Source organism: Manacus vitellinus, unplaced genomic scaffold (assembly GCF_001715985.3).
Source record: "Manacus vitellinus isolate BGI_N305 unplaced genomic scaffold, ASM171598v3 scaffold_10_pilon, whole genome shotgun sequence".
Lineage (NCBI taxonomy): Eukaryota > Metazoa > Chordata > Aves > Passeriformes > Pipridae > Manacus > Manacus vitellinus.
In genome coordinates this window covers 9,776,769-9,797,298 of record NW_021938838.1, presented here as the reverse complement: position 1 = coordinate 9,797,298, position 20,530 = coordinate 9,776,769, and the positions used below count along the sequence as shown (strand labels likewise).

The window sequence follows — 20,530 nt, the reverse complement described above, 5'->3', positions numbered from 1 at the left end:
GCTTTTTGGATAATCAATAAAATTCACTTAGAAATAACGACCTGATGATTTCAACCCTTTACTCTGAAAAATTGTGATCAGACAGGTAACTGCATTTCTTCACATTGTTTATTACACTGACACCAGTATTTATTTCAAACATGAAGTATTTTACATCAGGCAACTACGCAAACAGGAGTGAATTCAGCATGTTGGGTGAAAACACTGACTCAGCTCCCTGGGTCCTGAAGTGGCAATTCACCTTTCTTATCTCAGTGGCAGCAGCACTAGGAGCTAGAAAATGGCATGTCCAAGTTATTCCTTGTTCCTTTCTTCCCTGGCATTCAACAGCTGTAAAATCAACAGAACTAACAGCAGCTCACACTTTCATTGCTAAAATGCTTTTTGTCTCCTCTTGTCTAGAAACTGGCAGAACACAAATAACAGAAGTTAAACACATCTTCTATCAACTGTATAAAAAGACAGCATTTTCTGTGACGATAGAGATATAGATATATTGATTTAGAACAGGAAGCTCAGAGTGAATGCTTGCTTGCTCAGGCATCTGTAAGCCTTGATATGAATTTAGATCTTAGGGATTTGCAGAAGAAATTCTTGATAATATTCTCCCAGAAGTCTGTCAGCACTACACTTCCACTACAAATTTTGGACTTTTTGCCACATGAAATAAGTTGTGATGGAAGTATGTGCACAAAGAGACCAGATGAAGAAGTCAGAAGTTCAAGTGACATTAAAAGATTTTACTGCTCAGAATAAGGTCATTGTGCCATTACTTGCATTTATACAAACCGTAGGAAAACTCAAACCAATTCTTTACCATAATAATTGTTTATAAAAAAAAAAGCAAAGCCCCCATATACACATCTGAAAACAAGACTGTACTGATTCACAGGTAGCCTGTGATCTACCCTGGGGGATGGTCTTCAAGTTAAGACTCATTTATTACTCTATCAGTGATGAAGTTAGCAGGACTTTGTCACCACAGACTGTAAGTTGTACACAAATCATGTATTCCACATCAGCAGTGAGGCACATCCCTCTCCAATCCCAAATCATGTATTCCACATCAGCAGTGAGGCACATCCCTCTCCAATCCCAAATCATGTATTCCACATCAGCAGTGAGGCACATCCCTCTCCAATCCCAAATCATGTATTCCACATCAGCAGTGAGGCACATCCCTCTCCAATCCCAGAACCAATTCCTCTCACACACAGCCGTGCCCAAGGACACGATTCATTTAGAGCAGTCAATAAGTGGTGGTTCTAACACCTCCCAGAACTATGCAAACTGCATCTGCAGCACAACTGGCACAACACAAAACCTGTGGGAAAACTGGCTAGACCCTTAAAAGTATTGTGGAAAATTTTAACTGTAATTGCTGTACAACTAGAGGACTGCTGTACTATTAAACATGTAACATTACTTTCACTGTCATTTGACATGTCACAGCCTGGAGAATGACAAGTACGGCCTAAAGAAACACAGATCAAAATAATTGATACAACACTCAAAAAACTGTGTCACCCTTTTCAATAACAATTGTTCTAAATAGCATTTGCTTTATTTTTTTTTTTAAAAAAGAGATGTGGAAAAGCATTAAACTCCTAAACATTTCACTAAATAAATCCTGTTGTTGTTAAAAGTTCCATTTTAATGTGTTGGCTTTCACATTTGTCTAATAAGGCAAGGTCAGGTATTGTTCACACAACATCAATCACCATCTCCCCAGGACACAAAAACAGACCCTCCCTGCCCAGGCTCAACCTTCTGCCTTCCCTTTCCACATTGGATAGTGGGCAGAAGGGGCTGTTTTCAACTATATTCTGCACGCTGTGTGGATGATAAATATACCTCAGAAGGCCAAGACAAAATAGTGATTAGTTCTTTTTCCTCTCCAAAAAAGGAGAATAAAAAAAAAATTTAAAAAATCATAGTTTTTTAACAAGGTTATAAACCATCAGAGGTAGGATAAAGGCAAAAATCCTTGACTCTGTCCCTGACACAAGCAGAGAAAGCAGCTCAGTATTAGTCTTTTGCTGCACTCTCTCTGGACAGATGTTATCACTATATGCCTCTCTGCTTACAGTGCCAGGAAGTCTCAGAACTCTGAAAAAAATCCATTCATTCTGAGCATGTGAGAAACTGGGAACAATATCCAAGAACACCAGTGGAAATTACACCTACCGGGCTTTGCAAGCATATGGAGCAAGGTGAGGCAAACAGAAATAGCCCACAACAGGAGACACTGGACTTGACCCAAAGACCCACCTTGCTGCTACTGAACTCCAACCTGATTGTCACAGAGTACATCTGCTCCTGGAAGCAGCTGGACCCTCTGAACACTGTGAGGCCATTGGTACTGACACACCAGGCTCATTAAATGAAATAGAGTCTGCACACACGTGTGCCTCAAATCCCAAAATAGCATTTGACACATTCAGAATTGTGTTAACTGTGACAGACAATTGTATTAACAGGAATGAAAGCAAGAATATGTTTATAATTATCATGACAAAACAAATCATCCAATATGGTACATCTCTCTAAACCATCCAAATCAGACATGGTCCAACTCTAAACATAACTCAGGTAGCTGAAAAATCTAAAGATATCTCGGTCTACCTCCACTTAATAATTTTAGTTCCTTCTTTACACATTATCTATCTCCCTGAAAATAAAAAGATAACCAGTCTATTATTTTAACTATTCTTTTCCCAATTCTCTTCATCAATAGGTATTAACCTCAATTCACAGTAACTGGAGTCCTCACAAATGACTGCCAAGTCTACACAGCAATACACTAAAAGAATACAATTAATTAATTGTAACCCTAAACATATATTTCAACATAACCCAGCAGACAAATTAGTCTTACTATGGCAATTTAGTAAGATGATTTTTTGTTAAATATGAAATTAAACATAAGACAGCAATAAATCAGCTTTCACATGTGCCAGTAAAATGCAAAACAAATCCAGAAAATCCCCATCCTACCTCATTTCTCAAATGTTGTTACCATCCAGGCCTCCTTCTACACTACATTCCCCAAAACAGAATGCAACAACCAGAACTGTGTTATAATCTCTGCTGAATACAGAGCCAGTAAAAAGGAGTAACCAAATAAGCTATTCTAAGGAATCCAGTTCTAAAGAGTCCTCCTCACTGAACTAGAATTCCCTGCACTATCTTCTTTCAATAGAGTAAATGGTGTATGGATGATTCCATTTTCTTTTTACCTTATGAATGGGATCTAACCTGACCATTAGCACTGCAAAGCAAAAGGAGAACCTCTGACTGCTGTTGGATTTTGTTGTGTTTTGGAACACAGACTAAAACCAGCAAAGAGAGCCCTGCTCCAGCACCACACTGGCATTCCCCAAGAGGAAACATATGGACACAGCTTCCTGGAGGTGTATTATTTATTATCACTTTTGGGAAGCTCTTAGGGCAGTGGCTACTTCTTCTCTCTGAAGATCTGGAAATTCTCTATCATATATTAGGTACCCCAAATAGAAGTAAAAATGATTTTCTGCTGAAACATTTCCTGATGAGTGATGCAGTGCCTTTAGAACAAACCCTCATCTTCTTCAAAGTGTTCAGCTGTGGCACATTAAAAGTTCCTGGTTTGAAGAATCAAAGGAAGAAGAAGAGTTGGATGGGCAGTAACCCTGACTCAATACAGGTTTCTTCTGAGGGCACTCCTAAAAGGGCACGTGGTATCAGCAGCTCACAAGTTCTGTTGTATTCGTAACCCATGAGGTAAGAACAGACAAAAACTGGGAAAAAATGAAGTCACTGAGCTTTCATTATCTCATATTACCATGGCAGAAGTGCTGCACCATGAACAATCAAAGTCTCACTATGAATGAACCAACAGCCAGGCAGGTGGATTACCTTGGTAACAGCAAAGAGGAGGAAACTGAGGGCTTAAGCAGCATTTGGATAAAACAAGAAAAACATTATTCAGTTCTGAAATACTTCATCTTTTATGCTTCAATAACAAATTCACAATGCTGAACAAGGGACTTCTTAAATATATATTCCTTATATAAGGAAACATAACGGCTGAAATACATTGTTTAGCTTCCACACATACAAGTTCTCACCTCATTAATAAAAGAAGTCCCCTACATACAGACCACATTTTCAAGCATTCCCCATCCCTGTTCACTCATTCCTGCTGTGCATTTAATCCAAATACAGGAGAACATGGAATCATAGAATCATTAGGGCTGGAAAGGACCTTTATAATCACTAAATCCAACTGCTAATCCAGCACTGCCAAGCCCAGCACTGAACTCTGTCCCTAAGTGCCACATCTGCATGTCTTTTAAATACCCCCAGGGATGGTGTCTCAACCACACAAAAAAAAGAGCCTAATCCTTGTAGGTCTTAGGAGCTCTAAATACAAAAAAAATATGAATACATTGAAATTGTTTCGGAGGAATAAAAAAAGCATTTTTGCATTCCTGGCATAACTTATAACTCAAAGAAAGTTATATATACCTATCTATTAGCAACAACTTAAACTTACATTTTCTGCATCATTTTGACTGCATTACTTAATCTGAAGGCAAATGTGTATCACTTCCCCAGAACTGCAGATGTTATAAATCTTCCTTTTAAAAGTAATCCTCCATCAACTCAGAAAATGTATATACACTTAATATTTTCCTTGCACTTTAACTGTAATATTAGAAGACCATACATAACATGTAGATGACAATTTCTCAGTGAAAATATTTTAAAACTAAGCCTATGCTTACCTGATTTGAAAATCTCATGCTCACATTCCGCTGGTCTTGGGGAGCTACGTACCGTCCAATAGGGTCCAGATCCTTAGGACTTATTAACTTGTCAGCTGAAAGTAAGTGATAATAAAAATACAGAATGACTTAAGTACCTTCAGTAGCTTTTGTGAAGAAGGCATGCTAACTTATTTGATGGAGTTGGTTCTGCTGCTACAACCCTTGTTTTGGATCAATGACTTACAGATCAAAAGGATATTCTGCAAAATTAAGAATCAGATATTGTAAAAAAACCTAATTAAATTTATTTGAAATCAAGCCATTTCTACATGGAGTTTTTTACACGGGAGGAAAAAAGCCCACCTAAAAATTCATTATTTTAACCTTCTCCTGAAAAAAAATTAAGTATTTCAATAAAAGTATGCTATTGAAAAATTTCAACGAATTCCTCGAATAAAGGTTCATAATCTACTATGAGCCACTATACCCTTCAAATAAGCATTCTACCAAAGTTGCAATTTGCCATGAAACTCTCCAAACTTTATTTATTTCTGCTACTGAGTAGGCCACAATGCATTTTCATTTCTTTTATATAGAAGTCAACAATTTTGTACCCTATTCTTAAAAGCCTCCACACTGGATAACAAGCTATCAATCTAAAAAAGAAATGACTCATGACTCCATTCAGCTGCAAGAGAAAACCAGCACTGCCTTGATAAGAATGTTTCTGAACACTGCACCACGTAGTAAATGAAGACTACAGTTTATAAACTCAAAATATGTCTACTGAAGGTTATAAGTGTTAGGAAAGAAGAGAATAAATAGATGGTACAGTGGCAAGAAGATGCTCAGGCAGCAGTGAAGGGCCCTGGCTGGGCAGTTCAGCATGGAAGCTGTGCTGGAGATGTTGGTGCCAGGAGCTCTGCCAGCTACTGGATACTGCCCTGTCCTCAGCCTTTGCTGGGACAGCGTGGCTGCACTCCTGCCAGGACAGGCCCCCGTTCCTCTGCCCTGCTCCTGCAGGGTCATGATCCATGGGCACAAAACCAGCAAAGCTAGATTATAAAAAAATCACCATGGACAAATCATTTATATACTGACACATGAGTTACCAGATCATACATCAGGAAATCAGTCATCTAAGCTCCAGACCACACAGAATTCTTATGCTGGCTAAAGGAATGGAAGTTACTCAATTTATGTGTAATGCAATAAAATTGATTAACCAAACGATTGCAAGATCAATGGGCTATGCATCAGTTCTTAAAAGCTAGAGCAGTTTCCAGGATACATGTTCTATTCCCACTGTTTTTTACATTGATTTATGTTGCTTAGTAATTAAAATATAAGGTCAGAATAATTTAATATTTAAAATAACTATATCAATAGACTATTATAAAATATAACTTCAATATTTACAATTTTTTTTTAAAATAGGATCTCAGTGAATATTCATCACCATTATTACAAATACAAGTGTATTAGAATGCAAAAGCAGAGATTTCTTTGTTAGCTCACTATCTGCAGCAGCAGCAGCTGACAACATTTAATCCATTTGGTCTACACTGTAAGAAATATTAAAAATCTTATTAAAACTAAGACTCGTAACCTAGTTCTAGGCAGCACTGAATCCACAGAACAAGATACAAAAATTATAAGGAAAAGGAAAGGAAAGGTAAGAGAGCTACTAAATGAAAGCCTGAGTGAATTTTCAGTTGCATGAAAAAGCTGAATGCCTGGCATTCCTTTCCCTTGTTTCAAAATGAGGACCTTATCATAAAGGTTTTACAAACCTCCTCATCCAACGTAAGGAGGAAATTATATGAAAAATAGCATTATCATCTGCAAAAACATGCTTTTTTTTTCATAAACAATTTTTCCAGTTGCATAAACATGTGATGCCCTCCAATAGGCATCTGACACGCAGACACTTTCACTGCCTGTTACTCAGAGTGTTTATAAGCAGGACCCAAATTTTGACCTCCCTTCTGTGGGAGGCAGAGAGATGTGTAAGAATTGACTCTGTTTCATGTTGCTGTATTTAGAAAACTTTGGAGTGCAAGAGGCAGAGCCCAGGCCCAGAGACAGCAGAGGAATCTAAAGGGTGATGTCGTGTGCTCGCCTACACAGCAGGAGCAAGGAGGCTGAACAAATACAAATTAATTGCTACCCTTGAGGCAACACAGTGATTTCTGAATGGATGATGAAATGGGAAAACAGTACCTTCCCAGATATCAAAGTATTTGGAGTCAGGCTTCCACTTAATTAGCAACCACCAACAAGCAAAGTAACACTTTCACCAAGGATGAGACTGTTAGTCAGGCAGGTTTTCATCCAGAAAGGAACAAAATGGAATGCAGCAGTTATAAATTAGTATGAATAAATGGAGTTCCTGATATAACAACCACCAAAATGTTGAAATTTTGAATATTTGGGAAAAAAAAGAGGGTGAATGAAAGTAGTGAATACAGTGGAGAGAAAGTTTTAAAACAATAAAGGAAACAGCAACTAATGACAACATTTCAAAAAGAGATTTAGCACAACTATTTTTTAAAGCAATGTGTAAGAATGCTCAGCAAAGAACTGAAACACAAGAATGTTATGTCACACAAACAAAATTTAGCAAATTATAAATACAATTTATTTAACCAGCATTCTGCAGGTACAGAAATACACAAATATTAGTACAAGATCAATACTAGCAGAATTAATACAGTATTCCTACACACACACTTGAGGATTACTTGACTAATATTTTTAAAGGTTAAATTCATTTTTTTTAATTAACAATAAGACTGCCTGCATTTATTTTAAAGCATTGGTTGAAAAAGGAATTATGTTAGGAATACAGTGAAAGCAAACAGCTGGAGCACCAGACAGGCTCTGTCCCTCCATACTCAAAGATACATCCACTGTTCTTGCCAAGTCTCGAATTTTTAAACCCCCCTTCAGCGTTTCTCATTTTTACTACCAACAGCCTGTTTCCCTTTACAGTGTTCACAGAAAAAAAGTTTCTAGAACTCAATTTACTGATTACCAGGTAAATGCTGATCCTGTTAAAATAAACTGATATATCTTGCCCCTAAAAGGAATACTAAATGAAAAAAACAAGTGTGAAGATTTTTCTGGCTTAATCCTTCTTTTTGCATTAGCCTTTAATAAAATCATTTCAAGTGAGACCAAGAGTTTATTTGTGACTGAAATTCACCATAACAATCTTCAATGGTCAAACTTTAGAAAAGAAACTAGATGAGCAATTGAAAGTACATTTCAAAGGATAAAAATAACACAGGCTGAATAAATTATTAACTTTCTCTGAGACTGCAACTATTCAAAGTTTAAACTTTTCGTGCCTAAAGCAGTAAATAATTTGAATTAAACGCTATAAATCACTTACAAACATCACTGTACAGGTGCAGCTGATATAGTTAATCCAGAAAGCATCACATTAATATACTTTGTTATGAAGAAAAGGAAATAAGAAGAAAAGCTAGGAAAAGAAACAGCAAAAAAAATAGATCTGTCATGTTTAAAAGATTTTCAGTAATCTATGAAATATTCCACTAAGCTTCACAGTATGTTGCATGCAGCATAAAAATGAGAAGACTTTTAAAAAGTAATTTTTGTTCATCATGTAAGTAGAAAAGCACAAGACACACACGCCACTCACAGTCCATTCAAAACTCAGGCCACTGTTTTTGTTCAGATTCAGAAAACCATGATCAAGACACAGTCAAAACCTGAGAGCACCTGCTCAGGCTCTTACCCAGGAGTTTGGCAATGATGTACATGGCCTGGCCCCACAGGAACAACTTTCCATCCCGGCCATTGTTACTGGGAAACCGTCTCTGACTGCCAGGGTTCTTCTTTTCCATTTCAACAAAATCAGCTGGCACATAGTAATACTTGGGCACAACAGGACAGCCTGGGATTTTTAAAATAAACAGTAAGTAAGTCATCACTTCCCTCATTATTTGACTGGAGTCCCCCAATAAAACTGAATCCAAAATAGGAAAAATTACACCTTAGTAACAGTTTGATTGAACAGAGATGGATGTCATTCACTATCCTCTCTCAAAACCACAAGCAGTGTAGGAAACCCAGGGCAATATTAAACTACTTCATATTTCACCAAACTTTTCCTCAGAATTTCTTCCAGAATACATATGTTGTCTGTGCAGCATCTTACTGTGCAAATTGAAAATAAAACAATTCACCTAAAGCAAAACTCGGTTCAGGTAACAAACCACAACCAAAAGCAATGAAAGCTGGGTCACAGTGAAACACTTGGGGTGTTTTGCCCTGCAGTTAACACATGCTCAGTCTCAGGCAACTTTTTAAAATTAAAATCCTGGTCAAAAATAGTCAACTTGGGTTTGCATACTTTTATTACTTAAATGCTTAAAACTAGCACTTGAATTTTGAAACATCATGAATCAAAACAGCATAACTTCTTCACTGAAAGATAATATACCTTCTATCTAGAATTATGCCACAGGTATTGCTGATCATTGTAGATCAATAACCTTTATTTCCACACTTTTTAAGTAATTTAGAAACATAATGACAAATGATTGACCTAATTATATGAAATAGAAATGCAAATTAATATGCTTCCTGCAAAACTAAATTTTACCTTAGTATTGCTTTAGTTTTGAATTTATTTGGATAAAGAACTGGTGATAAACAGAATAAAGCTGCAGTGTCTGGCTACGTGCTGAGACAAAAAATTGCTGGCAAGAAGCAGAGAAAAAAGTGGAAAAACGAGAGTTATTAGAGATAGAATATTCAAATGAGTGAGGTATAAAGCACACCCAGAAAGTTTAAGATGGGATATTTGTGATGACATTCAACAAAAGAAACCACAAGATTAATTTAGCATCCATGAAACTTCACATATTCATTAACAATCAGAAAAAAAACAAGGACTAGCAAGGTCAGAAAATTTGTTACATAATGAAAACTCGGTAAGGAAATGTTTGTTTTTCTTATAGAAACTAGTTCACTTCAACAAGTTTAAAGAACAAGTCAGACTAAAATACTCTACATCTACCTGTGTAACTGTACCACAGATGTAAGAACAGGTGACTAAAATGCTGAGTTTTAAAATTGGATTGTCAGTATATTGAAGCTTGTTCTGTTCTCTGGCCATTTCTTTTCCTCCCACTCAAACTTATGGTCTTTTTCTTTTTTTTTAACTGAATTTTGGATGAATGAGCCTGTAAGCCATCAATAGCCTCGTCTGCAGTGCCACAAACATTCTGGAGTGCACAAATTAAGCAAGAGAACATTTATATTAGAATGCTGCCATTTTCCCTGCTCTAAGCTAGAACCAATTTCATATGCATGTAGTAAATTATTTCTTAAATCTTGTGAAATTAAGTGACAATGAAAGATGAGAGCAACTCTCAATTGTATCCAGATGGAACACTGAAACAACCTAACTTGGCAGTTACTATTTGCCAGGAAAGTCAAAGTGAACAATGTAAACTGTAAAAAATGAAGCAGGGGAGGAATGAGTGGGTACAGTATAAAACTTATATCAGCATCAGCAGCATTTTTCCAGACAATGTTACTTTTGTTATCACACTTTATGATGTAATGTATCTACTACATAAAAGAGACTATTTTAGTATCAGTATTATGCCATGGAGAAACATATTGATATTTTTACTTCTCCTTTGCTCTGACCACAATATACATTAATAGGGAAGTCAGTATTTTAATTATTTCAGATAAATAAAAAGCTACAAGTGTTTCAGAGAATGATTTCCAGATAATACCTTCAGGTGTATGTTGAAGCAAAGGGTCCAGAAGATCCTGATATTCCTTTACCTGTGCAGGATTTCCTTTAAATACGCCTAAAAATAACCAAACAATAATTGATTTAATGGAAGAAATAATTTTTTCATGAGTCTAATGTTCATATAAGAAAAAGAAAAAACAATCTAGTGCTTATTTTTCAAAACAAAACATTTTTTCATACTGTTTAGTATCTACGCAGAAGTAAAAGACTAAACTGTATATCCTCACTTATTGCTACAGCTAAATCTCACAGGGATCATGAATCAGGTGTTCTGTTAGTAGCTTAAACTGAAATAAATGTCAAGTTACATGGGATAGTAAAGCTGGGAACTTACAGGGGGCAGGACCTGGACACAGACAACCAGCCCAGCTCACTGTAAAGAACTTCCTCAATTATAGCAGAACAAAGAGGCAGAGCTCATGTGCCTGTGTGGACACAAAGCCTCATTCTAAATACTGAGAGCAGAGTTGCAAACTGATCTAGATGAGAGTTGCCCAGAAATCCCATTAAATAAATACAAAAGAAATTTGAAGTAGCAAATGGAATCTCTCCAAAGATTTTTTGATGGAATGTTACATCTGTAAGTTATGCAGGTATTATATCACCATATTACAGAGACTGAGAATTGCTGACACACCTCAAGATTAAATAAAGCAGTCAACTCTCTGATGCTGCTTCTGGGGAGACACTGGTATGTTTGGGAGTACCAGTACCTTAAATGGTTTTTTTTAGCAGAACTTCCCAAAATGAATCTGATCAACACTAACATGACCAGTGCTAAGTTCATCAAAAGTTCTTAAGTGAAAATATATATCAACAATACCAAAACCATTTCTGCTCATCCAGCAAAAACTGTATCACTTTGACAAGCACTGTCCCATTGTCATACAGGTAACAAAACCCAGCTACCAGAAGTTACCTGGATATTTAGTTGCTTAATACAATTTGCAGAAAAGGCTTTCTTTTGTAGTCTGTGTATTGGATGGGCAAATAGGCTTACAGCTAAACCACTATTCACAATGCAGCAGTTTGAGGGGTTTCTTTAATGCTTTCATTACAGAGATATTCCCCTGTAATCTGCTCCTCCCATTCCATTGTCTTTTTGCAGTCTGTTTACACTTCAAATTTTGCATTAAGGAAACCTGTGGATTTGGAGATATTTGCACAAAATCTACTAACAGAATTGGTCTATTTGCTAAAAGTGTGGTCCAGGAAGAAAGGACACGTATGTGCAAAGTATTTTTTACTCTTTTTTGTATACAAGAAGAGTAAAATGCTTCTTTTATTCTTCTGATAACTTCAGTTAAAGATCACTACCTTTTTCTTCTTCCCAAAACTGCAAGTGGGCAGCATTAAATGTCAGTGCCTTTCTCCTCAGTTTTGGGCCTCACTCTTTGAAAAACATCAAGCACTCCTTTAGAAATATCAATTGTGAAACCTTATTGTATCTTCAAACACAATATTTTAATCTGTGGCTGGCCACAGAGGAGTCGAGGCAGACAGCATATTTCTATGCCTCTCACTATCTTTATTTGAAAACTATTTAACATGCTACAGAGGGGGAAAAAAAGAAAAAAAAAGGTCAGATTTTAATCCATTTAAAAATCTTTTTGACAGCTGTAACCCTACTAATTTGCTTAATCAGACTTCTGTTCTATCGAAGTTTTAGCTTCCATCCTGAATCATCCCCTGAACTTCTTTGGTGTGTCTCCTATCCTCAAGACAAGGTTTAGGTAGTGGTGTTTTTGCTGTTGTTGTGATTTTATGTTTTGGTTTTTTTTTTAATTCAGTCAGATTGACTGTGAAAAATTGTGGCCTTTTCTGGTTCACTATCTTCTTTCTGAATTCTGTTTCAATTTTCACTCAATATTCAACTTGAAAAGACCTGCTGCAACATTCAGTGTGTCAATGTGTTCTCTCTTCCACTTCCTTTTCTCTTGTGTGCTGCTGCAAAGGTTTGATATACTGTGAAAGATTTTTAGGCTTAAAAGGCAATGCAGGACAATGTCACAGATTGAACCTTTTAAAACACCCTTGTCAAGTTCTATTCTAAAAACAGGTCACCACAGGTTGGGGTGCTTGGGGGTTTTTAACCCAGGAGGCAGAACTCTCAATGAGATATTTAGTGTCACTGCATTATGGTTTATTTTCACAGGACAGGAAAATTTTGTCTCTTTCTTTTAAGAGCTCATCTCTCTAATGCCTTTCAAGGACAGGGATGTAAAGCTACACTTACCATCAATGATCATGAAAATAAAAAAAAGAGGGAATTCACACTCAATGCCATCAAAAAGCTGAAAAGAAGAAAAATTCAGACATTTCATCATTTTCATTGAAGGAAATATATCTGAACAATTCTGTTGAATAATTTCTAAGCAACAAAAGACAATCATAAAAGCAAAAACATTTTAGAATGTCAGTTTGTCATTTAGGTTACCACTCCTTAATCCTATGGCTACTTTAACTGTGCCTTTATATCTGCTGTGGCTCATTCTCAAGCAGAATATTTAAATAACCTACTTTTTAATTTTTCACAGAGAAACTATGGGGGGGGAAAAAAATAAATTTTCATTTAGATAACCTTTACTGATAAATATTGTGATCAAAAGCAAAATTGTTTTCTATGCACTCAGACTGTAGTCAGCTGTGAAATTAAATGAAATGATAAATAATTTCCTTATTTGTTATGTGAAATCAACTGTACCCTAAATGTAAATGAAAGCACATTCATTACAAAACAAACCAAGACTCACTTGCTGACTTAGCAATCTCTGAAAACTGCACATGCAAATTACAAAATGCATCTCCTTCACTTAAAGCAATTAGGCATCACTGGGCAATTCAAATTACAATTACTGCAGAGGGGTGTCTGGCTTGGCTTTGTTTTCTTTTGGGGTGTTGTGAGGATTTTGTTTTGTTTGGCTTTGGGGTTCATTTTCTTTTTCAAGTAGTGCCTAAACATTTTGGGAAACCACACTCTGTCCCTAAGGTCACAGGTCAAGTATTCCTCTACCTTGATCTCTGCTGGTTTGTAGTAGCGCCGGGTTCTGTCCTCCAGGGCTGTTCTGTACCCATCTCTCAGAAACCTTTTAAACCCATATTTTCCTTTCAGTTTTCTGACAATTTTATCTAGTGTTTGACCAAACAAAACCTCATCATCCAAAGCAAATGCTGGGTAACTAAGACAGGGCAAAAGGGCTGCATCAGTATTCTGTAGGAGGAGAGGGAGAAATAGGACGTTACACATTTAATTAGATTCCTGACAATTATTTGATGCACAAAGACTGTTTAACTTACTAAGTGAAATATAAGATAATGTTCCAAACTTATCTTTATCAAAATCCTAGTACTAACATACTAAAATAAGGTGCAAAATAAGACTTCTAAAGAGACATCAGGATAAACTACAACCCAAATATCCAGACAGAGGATTTAAAAGAGAACTCTGACTCAGAATCTGACCTGTTTTACAGTTGATAATGTGCAGGCATAAGTGAAAACATTCTAAAACTTTGTGTTTTGTTGTTGGTTTTTTTTTTTAAAAATATATCCTCCAGGTTATTCCTGGAAGAAATACAAACATTTGGGTATCATATGCTCAAAAGAATCACAAATATTTTATAAAGGTGCTGTGATTAAATTATCATTTCTGAACATCTTTTTCAGGAATAGTCTTCAGGTGCTTCAACAAACAAGCTTATCTGATTAACAATTAAGAGGATAAGGGAATAATTCCAGGAGAAAATATGAGCAACCTTCTCAAGAACCATGTGCACCTATCATAAATTAAAAACATAGAAAAATTACTAACCAGTGCATCACCATTACAGGTAAGCTTACAGAAACACAAAAGAGTATTCTTTTCTGCTGACATATTCAAGATATTCAACTGTTAAAAATAACATGTTTTTGCCAATATGACTGACATGAACCCATAAAAAGAAGAAAAGGACACAAAGATTCCTTCTATGGGATAAGTAAGTAAGCTGTGAAATCAGCTTCTGCTGGAATATTTCAAATCTCCAGCAAATAACAAACAGGAAGAGTTATAAAAGACCATTTGACTATAAAAAAAGTAGCTGACAGTGTCTTTTATTTTAATTATCCAGCATTACAACTCTTCCATAATTCTTACCCACAATAAGTAAACTATTAACGTTGAAGATTATAACAGTCTGTTTCATGAACAAAAATGCTCTTACGTCCAAGAACATACAAAAAAGCAGAACTCTATTAACACTCATTTTAAATTACTGATTTTCAAAACCCAAATTCACCTTTGATGGTAGCAGTGAAATAGATCTTTTTTTAACTAATCTATACTTATGTCACTTAGATTTACTCACTGAGGAAATACATTTGTAACGGTAGTTTATAACAACAAGAAATTGTCTATATTCAGTAATTTATGATAAGCCAACCTTAAAGGCTTTTTTCCTAGACAAAAAAAAGAATTAAAGTTAAAACAAAAAGTGTTTCAAAAACGCAGGCACAGAGTGTACAGTGGAAACTAGGCCAAAAGGAAAACAATCACCAAGACTGCAAAACTTCACTTCAGTTATTTCCAATTTTATTTTACAATTGTTTAGGAAGCTCCCAAGATGCTACTATTCGAACCTATGTATTAACAAAATAAAGAACCCCACTGTAATTCTACTTCAGAAAAACAACTACAGCACAGTGACACTTAAGAAGCAAAAATTTAACACCTTCCCAGCAAATTTCCATCCTTATCAAGCAGAACATAAGGGCCATCATGCAACTAAGAATTCACATCCATTCATTTTCTCCACAGTCTGTCGAGGAGAATTTTATTTAATTACTTACATGAGACCTTGACTCTCGGGGCAGCAGCGAACACAGAGTCTGCCTGTTACGATTATGGGCATCAAAATCCACAAATATAACAGACCAAGAGCAGCCCTGTAAACACATTACATTTGTTTAATGGAAAGGGAAGAAGGTTAGCTTATTCTGGGCAAACTAATTGGTTCTGTGTTTTATTTGAGTTATGCTGTCATAGTCTGGTATTCTGCTGGTAATTTCAGTCAGAAAATATAACATCGAGTTGAAAATAATTTGGATTTTTAAACTCATTTAAGTATAGCCAAAATGAGATGATTTTATCTGTATCTATTATAATACTGATTATCAATTATATGATTCATTCAGGCTATTAAACCCTTCCATTAATTCTTGAAAAATAACAACCGTATTAAGCACAAACAAAAAGAGTAGCTGTCCTTCCCTGTGACTGCAGGAAATGTTCCAAATAGTGATGTTGAATATTTCATTACAAGGCAGTTAGAACACATATTCAGCATAGAGGTACTGCTTAGACATTCAGCAGAGGTACTGCTTTGGAAAAGGGCTTCCATAGCAAACAAAAATTGTCTGCTTTTCAGTTATTGTAAGATCTGCATTATTAATATCTACTCCTTGCAAAATCTATTTCCTAATAACATTCTGTAATTCTACACTGTATCTGTCACCTTTTTGATACCTCCTGAAACACTCAGAAAAATTCCCATATCTGAGACACCTTTTAAACACAATCAACAGCATTTAGAATTATTACCAGTAGGCAACTTCTTGCAAACTCAGTGCAGTTTGTTAATGAAGAGGTGTCTTCATATACATTCCAACTGATACTGAATCTCAGAACCACCCCACTGGAGGACACATTCAATGCCAACTCATTCCATTATGGTCATAAACATCAGACCATGAGTTTTCATAAATCCACCAAATTTCTCCTAAAAAGCACTGTTTCTTTGGTACACTACTCTCCCAGGGAGACTGTTCCAGAACCCTCCCTTTCTAATTATTAAACACTTTCATTTCCAATTAAGTGTCTCCAGAAGTAGTTGGCCACCTTTCTTTGGGTGTCAGTACTACCACCCACTGAGATGCCTTTCCAGAGAGTTTTTTCTGACTCACTCTTTAGCTGCACTCTAATTATACATAGTTATCATACAAATACTCAGCTTTTGCTTTACTAGGCTAAACAAAATGTTTTTTCCACTGTGCCCATGGAAAATAATCTGTTTTCTTAATCATTCTAGTAAGATATATACTGAATAGTGCTAAGAATGCACACAAATAATCACATTTGCTTTGATGATTTGTTAATTTACTTTCTTCCTAATCCAGACTCTGATTATTCACAAATCTCTAAATTCATCTACAAGCTCTGAACACAGCCTGCCTACACATGTGCATCTGCAGTTTCAAATTCTGTGCTACAGTGAAGAATTCTTTGGGGATTCAAAAGCAAGCTAAACCCACAAGCATCTTGTCTTACAAATGAACTATTTTTCACTTCTCTAAAGACTGTAAAGTTCTGGAGTAAGGACACATTACAAAGGCTTGATTTATTTAAAAAAAATAAAATTGTTTTTAATATAGGATATATAGCTCATAAACAAACAAGTGATTACACTCTGACTAGGTCAGACTTCAAACATGTTTATCTTGTCACAAGCTGTCTGTCACCCCAGCAGTGATTTATGCAGGTTATACTGGTGCAGTTGCAGGTGCAAACAAATCTCTCTTGAGGGGCTCAACAGGATTTCTCAAAGCTGTTGGAACACAGCTGGAGTTAAGCACAAAGGCAAACTCTGCCATAGACTGAAGGTCAAAATGGTTTCTGTTTATGCCAACTAAATATCTCGGAAATAAATTCTCAAAGCATAACTGGTCTTGCTTCAGCAATTTATTCATCCATTTCAGAATTTAGTAAAAAATAATTTGAAAAAAAACCAGCAGCTGCATTTACTGGTGCTTTAAACTGTTGGGAAGGTAAAGATTACACATAAATGTTATTTCTGAAATACAATGCATGTATAATGTCTGATCATTACTGAAGATCCTTACTAGCTCCTAGTCCTTAACACGTCATCCATTTTAAAAGCTGATGTCAAGTATCTTCCATTTGTACATTTTCTAAACCATTAATTTCAAAGAATATTCTTTTATTTTAGCTACAGACTACTGTAGGTATAATACCAAAAAGAAAGATGCACAAGTCAGATATAAAACTCTCAGAAAAGGCTTGCTTTCCTAATTCATCCAAACCATGTGAAAGATTGGGAAAAGATTTTACAGCTATGCCACATACTGAAATTAAAAACCAGTAAAACAGTGGGATCATATAAAAGTAGTTTCTTTAAAGTCTTAATCAAAAACATAAGGGAAGCAGGCAAAAGTAAGGTACTGTTTGTAGGTAGAATACTCTATCATCAAGAGATACAGTCCTGAAGGAAAAAAAATGTTTTGGCAACAAAGTTCTTGTTCAGACTAAGCTGGAACCATTATAGAATTTTTTTTAAGGAAATAAAAAAGTAATTCTTGATAGTAAGGGCACAGTGATTTTATCTGACAAATTCTCTACCAGTCAGTTTGCAAACCAACTTTTTTAAAACTGGAATCTAAAACTGCCCAACTCACAGTCTAAACCATTACTGCTAAAAAAAAAAGGAGAGAAAACAAACACATTTATTACCTGATTTCCAAAGAGATTGAAACCATTAATTGCTTCTAAAGCTGCTTTTGCCAGCCCCACGGAGCTGAGGAGAAAACAAAACAAAATCCCAGAGGTATCATAATTCAAGCCCAGGTTAAAATTTAACACATTTGCCAGCTTTCAGAGCTATGATCTTCTCTTGATTCGAATTTTGTGCTTAACCTTTATGTTACTAAAATGATGACGCAGCAAATTTGGGGTTGTTTTGGCTTTTTTCCTTTTTTCTCTCAAACACTATTCAGCATTTTTATTTGTCTTCAAATGGCACAGACCATCTGGAAAAAGTGCTTTTGCTCTCACCTTGCTACCAGACATCTGGCATTATGTATCTCAAGGTCTTGCTAGTAGTTTATTGACAGAGGATTTACTTCAGCACAATTTTTCAACCCAGCTCTCAAGCACTGAAGTTTAAAAGACTGATTTCTAGCTTTCCATATAATAAAAGAACTCATCAATCTGGATTCAGAACAGAAGGGTTTTCTGATGTCAACCATACAGTGATACATCTTTTATTTCACTTACTCCATGGCTAATATCTATCACAAACAAAACAAGACCCAGAAATACTATCAACAAGCTTTCAAGTAAGCAGGTTCACATTTAAAGACATTATGCATTAAAACCACTAGATCATATAATTTAAAAACAAATTACATATTAATTTATTACCAATTATGTAAATTATACAGTACAAATAAAAATATACACTTTAACAAAGCCTTTGCTTTAAGAAAGTGTAGTTTTATACTTTCCTTGTGAGTATTTAAACAAAAAATAGTGGCAAAGAAACATTCTTCTCTTTTTCTCAGTTTTAAAGAATACATAATTATATCAGCCAATTTCACTTACATCCATTCAACTGCAGTGAGGAGCTGAAGCATTAACATACACAGAAACCAGTGCATTTTTGGCATGATGTTTAAGGTCACAGGGCATCAGAAAGTAAAATATTAAATGAGCCAGTGTGGCAGGACAGTCCACCCTGAACTGACCTAAAATCCAGTAATGCACACTATGCAAGCCATCATGCAGGCCATCATGCAAGCTATCATGCAAGTTCAGCTGCGGGTGCCAGGGTGCTGTCTTGGTGTTAAATTATGCTAAAACCATCCTGGTTCACGAGACGTCCAATATACACCCATATTTTGAAACAAGATGTGGCAGATAAGCTAGCCTGTGAGCTTGTAAACTGTGACTACCAGTCCATCACTTTATAACTGTAAAAGCCCAGTCCAAACTTCCATATAGCAGATTGTTCCACACACTCCCCTGAAGTATGGAGCTTCTCCCGTGAAGCAGAGATGCCTCTTCATGGTTACTCCCCAGGGGCTGAGAGAGAGAGAGATCTGCCTGCTAGCCTGTATGGTGAGTTATATCAATCTCTACTTAATGATTGTTTCTTTTGCTAGCTTCGATACAAGTCCTTTAATATAATTGTTTTGTTACAGTGCAATATATTACTTTGTTATATAATACTCTACTAGTAGATTTTTTAGCTTTTACACTGTGTAGTAAATAATTCTGGTTAGGATCTTTTGTCTGTTCACTTGTTTGTTAATTTGTCATAATAAATAATTCATTTACATAAATCTTTCTGTTTTGCCATCATTAAAGCCTGTGGACAAAGTGGTTTAATCATACCTCTATAATTCCTTTCAATTTAAACTGCTAACACAGTCCGAGGCTAAGATGGGATTCAGCCACATCTAAACTCTTCCCTGAGAAGGAGTTTAGAAAGCAAGGGAGCCCTTTCTGCACCTCGGGACTCACCAGTAAGGCTTTGCTTTTAAAACCTTTGTCTAAGCTGTCCACTCTCCTGTGACAGCCAGTTCCCAACAGTGCTACAGTTTAAAAACATAATACATAACACTCTCAGATTTCTGACAGCTCTATTGAACACAAACAGGCAAGGCAGAGAAAGGCCCTTGCACTTCCTATTGAGTGGTGACATACAAGTGTAGGAACTAGAAACACTGGAGAGGTTCAGCTAATTAAACAAACACCTTTCACATTCTCTTAGGCAATCTGGTAAAACAGAGTCAAAGCATCCAGTAAAACAAAGCTTACTGTAATTCTCCCTACATCATTCATGAAACTAAAATTTTAAGTTACACCTTTGTCTCCCCTGAACTGCATTTCCTCTGACCAATGTGCCTTGAGCTGCCCCTGCTTCAGTTGTACATGAACTACAAAAGGATTTTACTTCACTGACAACCCATATGCTATCCCTACATCTGTCCCATTACACAGAGTTTATAACTCACTAACATTCCCAACTTCTGTCTAAGAGGAGTTTTGACAGTATTGACAAACAGCTTCATTGTCCCCCACAAAAAGACTTAGAGCAATCAAATGGTCAGAAACCGGCAAACAGGGACTGTGCTTTAATCTTTATTCTTCTATACTCCATGAAGCATTTTGGGATCAAAGCAAGCCTTACCTTACTGT

General features: G+C 36.0%; 1 protein-coding gene across 6 annotated transcripts in view; it reads right to left on the bottom strand.

Moving 5' to 3' along the window:
• The window catches only part of PHKB (phosphorylase kinase regulatory subunit beta), a 65,284-nt gene that overhangs the window by 23,630 nt on the left and 21,124 nt on the right, over positions 1-20,530 (bottom strand). For all 6 annotated transcript variants that reach the window (XM_025896353.2, XM_018084765.3, XM_018084744.3 and 3 more), the window contains 7 exons: positions 18,062-18,125; positions 15,385-15,480; positions 13,571-13,768; positions 12,794-12,851; positions 10,535-10,612; positions 8,518-8,676; positions 4,770-4,864 (listed from right to left, as the gene is read on the bottom strand). In XM_025896353.2, coding sequence (XP_025752138.1) covers positions 4,770-4,864; positions 8,518-8,676; positions 10,535-10,612; positions 12,794-12,851; positions 13,571-13,768; positions 15,385-15,480; positions 18,062-18,125 — 748 coding nt within the window. The remainder of the gene's footprint in view (positions 1-4,769; positions 4,865-8,517; positions 8,677-10,534; positions 10,613-12,793; positions 12,852-13,570; positions 13,769-15,384; positions 15,481-18,061; positions 18,126-20,530) is intronic.